The following is a 2,086-nucleotide window of genomic DNA, read 5'->3' as shown; positions in this document are numbered from 1 at the left end:
TGTTTCCCTAAAGATTAACAGTGCTTGTGGAGGAAAGGTGTGGGCTTCTTTCTCCTAGGCCCTTTATCCTCTAGCTTGTCTCTGAGGGTGCAGGAACCATCTGGACTGTGCCTTTCATGCTCCTCTCTGTCTTCCTTTTGGATCGTCTTCCTTCCTTTTCATAACTCCTCAGATTACCACAGTACATTCAGGAGGACATGTGGTAGGTGATTCTCCCACCCTTTCCTTGTCATCCTTCCCTCTTTGTTTTCCTTTTCCCTTCTTTTCTTCTGTTTCCTGCTTTCTCCAAGCCTGACCTTGCTCCTGATGAAGAGAAGATACAGGGTAGGAGAAGCAGGAGGGATCAAAGTGGTCTCAGGTTCTTCAACTTTTTTTCTTTCCCATTTCAGATCTTGAAAGGAAATATGACCAACTCCCCCTTTGCCAAAATTAAAAAAAAAAAACTCTCCAAAACCAGGGTGGGGAATGAAGATCACTCAGTGTCAGTCTGTGTTCTGTATATAAGCTAGAACTTTCTAGTTTTTACATGTTTTGTCACTGTTTCCAGGAAAGCAGAGGCGTGGTGATCCCATCTTGGGAAAACCAAACAACCATAGCAGAATTTGTGCTTCGAGGATTCACTTCCATCCGACAGCTTAATATTTCCCTCTTTATGATGTTTTTAGTTTTTTACACTATAACTGTCTCTGGAAACATTCTCATTGGCCTGTTAGTTTTGTTCAGCCATCACCTCCACACACCCATGCACTTCTTCTTGGTGAACCTGTCCTTTCTGGAGATCTGGTATACCTCCAACATTGTCCCCAAGATGTTGCTGATTATTATAGCTGAACAGAAGACTATCTCTGTTCCTGGCTGCCTGGCACAGTTCTACTTCTTTGGATCCCTGGCTGCAACAGAGTGCCTTTTGCTGGCAGTAATGTCTTATGACCGTTACCTGGCCATCTGCCAACCTCTCCGCTATCCCATCCTCATGACTGGCCCCCTCTGTATCAAGTTGGCTGTCAGTTCTTGGCTATGCTGTTTCCTCCTCACAGCAATCACAATGGTCCTACTGTCTAGACTGACCTTTTGTGGACCTAATGAAATCGATCACTTCTTTTGTGACTTCACCCCTCTGGTCCGTCTCTCTTGCGGGGACACCTCACGCACTGAGACAATTGCCTTTGCCACCTCTTCTGCAGTCACTCTGGTCCCATTTCTCCTCATCACAGCCTCCTATTCTTGTATCCTTGCTGCTATCCTAAGAATTCCATCTGGCACAGGCCAGCGAAAGGCGTTCTCCGCCTGCTCCTCCCACCTCACTGTGGTCACAGTGTTTTATGGGACACTGATTGCCGTGTATCTGGTACCCTCAGCCAACTCTTCACAACTCTTGGGCAAAGGGTTCTCTCTACTCTATACCATCCTGACACCCATGTTCAACCCAATCATTTACAGTCTGAGAAATAGAGATATCCACGAAGCTCTGAAGAGGAACTTGAGTAAGAAATCGGGTTTCCTCAAATGACATAAAAAGCGAAAGAGGTGTGTTTGTTCCAGGGCTGATGAACTGGACTGAGTCTTTTAAATTCTGCGTACAAAGGCAACTACTTAAATAAGGAGCTACCTAAGCCAGTTGACCAGAAGCCTCTGAGTATGACTGTGGACACTGCTGAGTACTGACAGCCTCAGGTGAACTGATGTCCCAGGATACAATCTAAGCAGGTTAGACTCTGTTCCAACATCTCCAGTAGATCTAGTTTCTTGTGTAAAAGACCATAACCAAAATGAACTGGTAAGGCCAGTTCAAATATTCATTGAGGGTCTAATATGCTCAAGGCACTATGCTAAATTTAAGTGAAAAAATGATAGATAAAAAAAGATGAAGCCTGTGATCTTAATGAACTCATAGTCCACAAGGAAGAATAGCAGTAATCAAAAAACTAGTGTAAAATTACATACATTAATATAAAAATTACACTTACGATTCAAATTATATTAAAAAGATGTTAACTGTATGTCAAGAATGTGGAGCTTCAGTCTCTTTCTTTGGGACCAAAACCAAAAACCAAACCCAGTGCCGTCGAGTCGATTCCGACTCAGA

General features: G+C 43.7%; 1 protein-coding gene across 1 annotated transcript; it reads left to right on the top strand.

Annotated features, from left to right (window-relative positions):
* The first annotated feature begins 400 nt into the window (after positions 1-400).
* LOC100669469 (olfactory receptor 11A1-like) lies at positions 401-1,872 on the top strand. The gene has a single exon (XM_010589673.3). The coding sequence runs from the start codon at positions 527-529 to the stop codon at positions 1,508-1,510; it is 984 nt and encodes a 327-aa protein (XP_010587975.2). The 5' UTR covers positions 401-526; the 3' UTR covers positions 1,511-1,872.
* Positions 1,873-2,086: the final 214 nt, after the last annotated feature.

This window comes from Loxodonta africana, chromosome 3 (genome assembly GCF_030014295.1).
Source record: "Loxodonta africana isolate mLoxAfr1 chromosome 3, mLoxAfr1.hap2, whole genome shotgun sequence".
NCBI lineage: Eukaryota > Metazoa > Chordata > Mammalia > Proboscidea > Elephantidae > Loxodonta > Loxodonta africana.
This window is presented reverse-complemented; position numbering and strand designations above follow the sequence as displayed.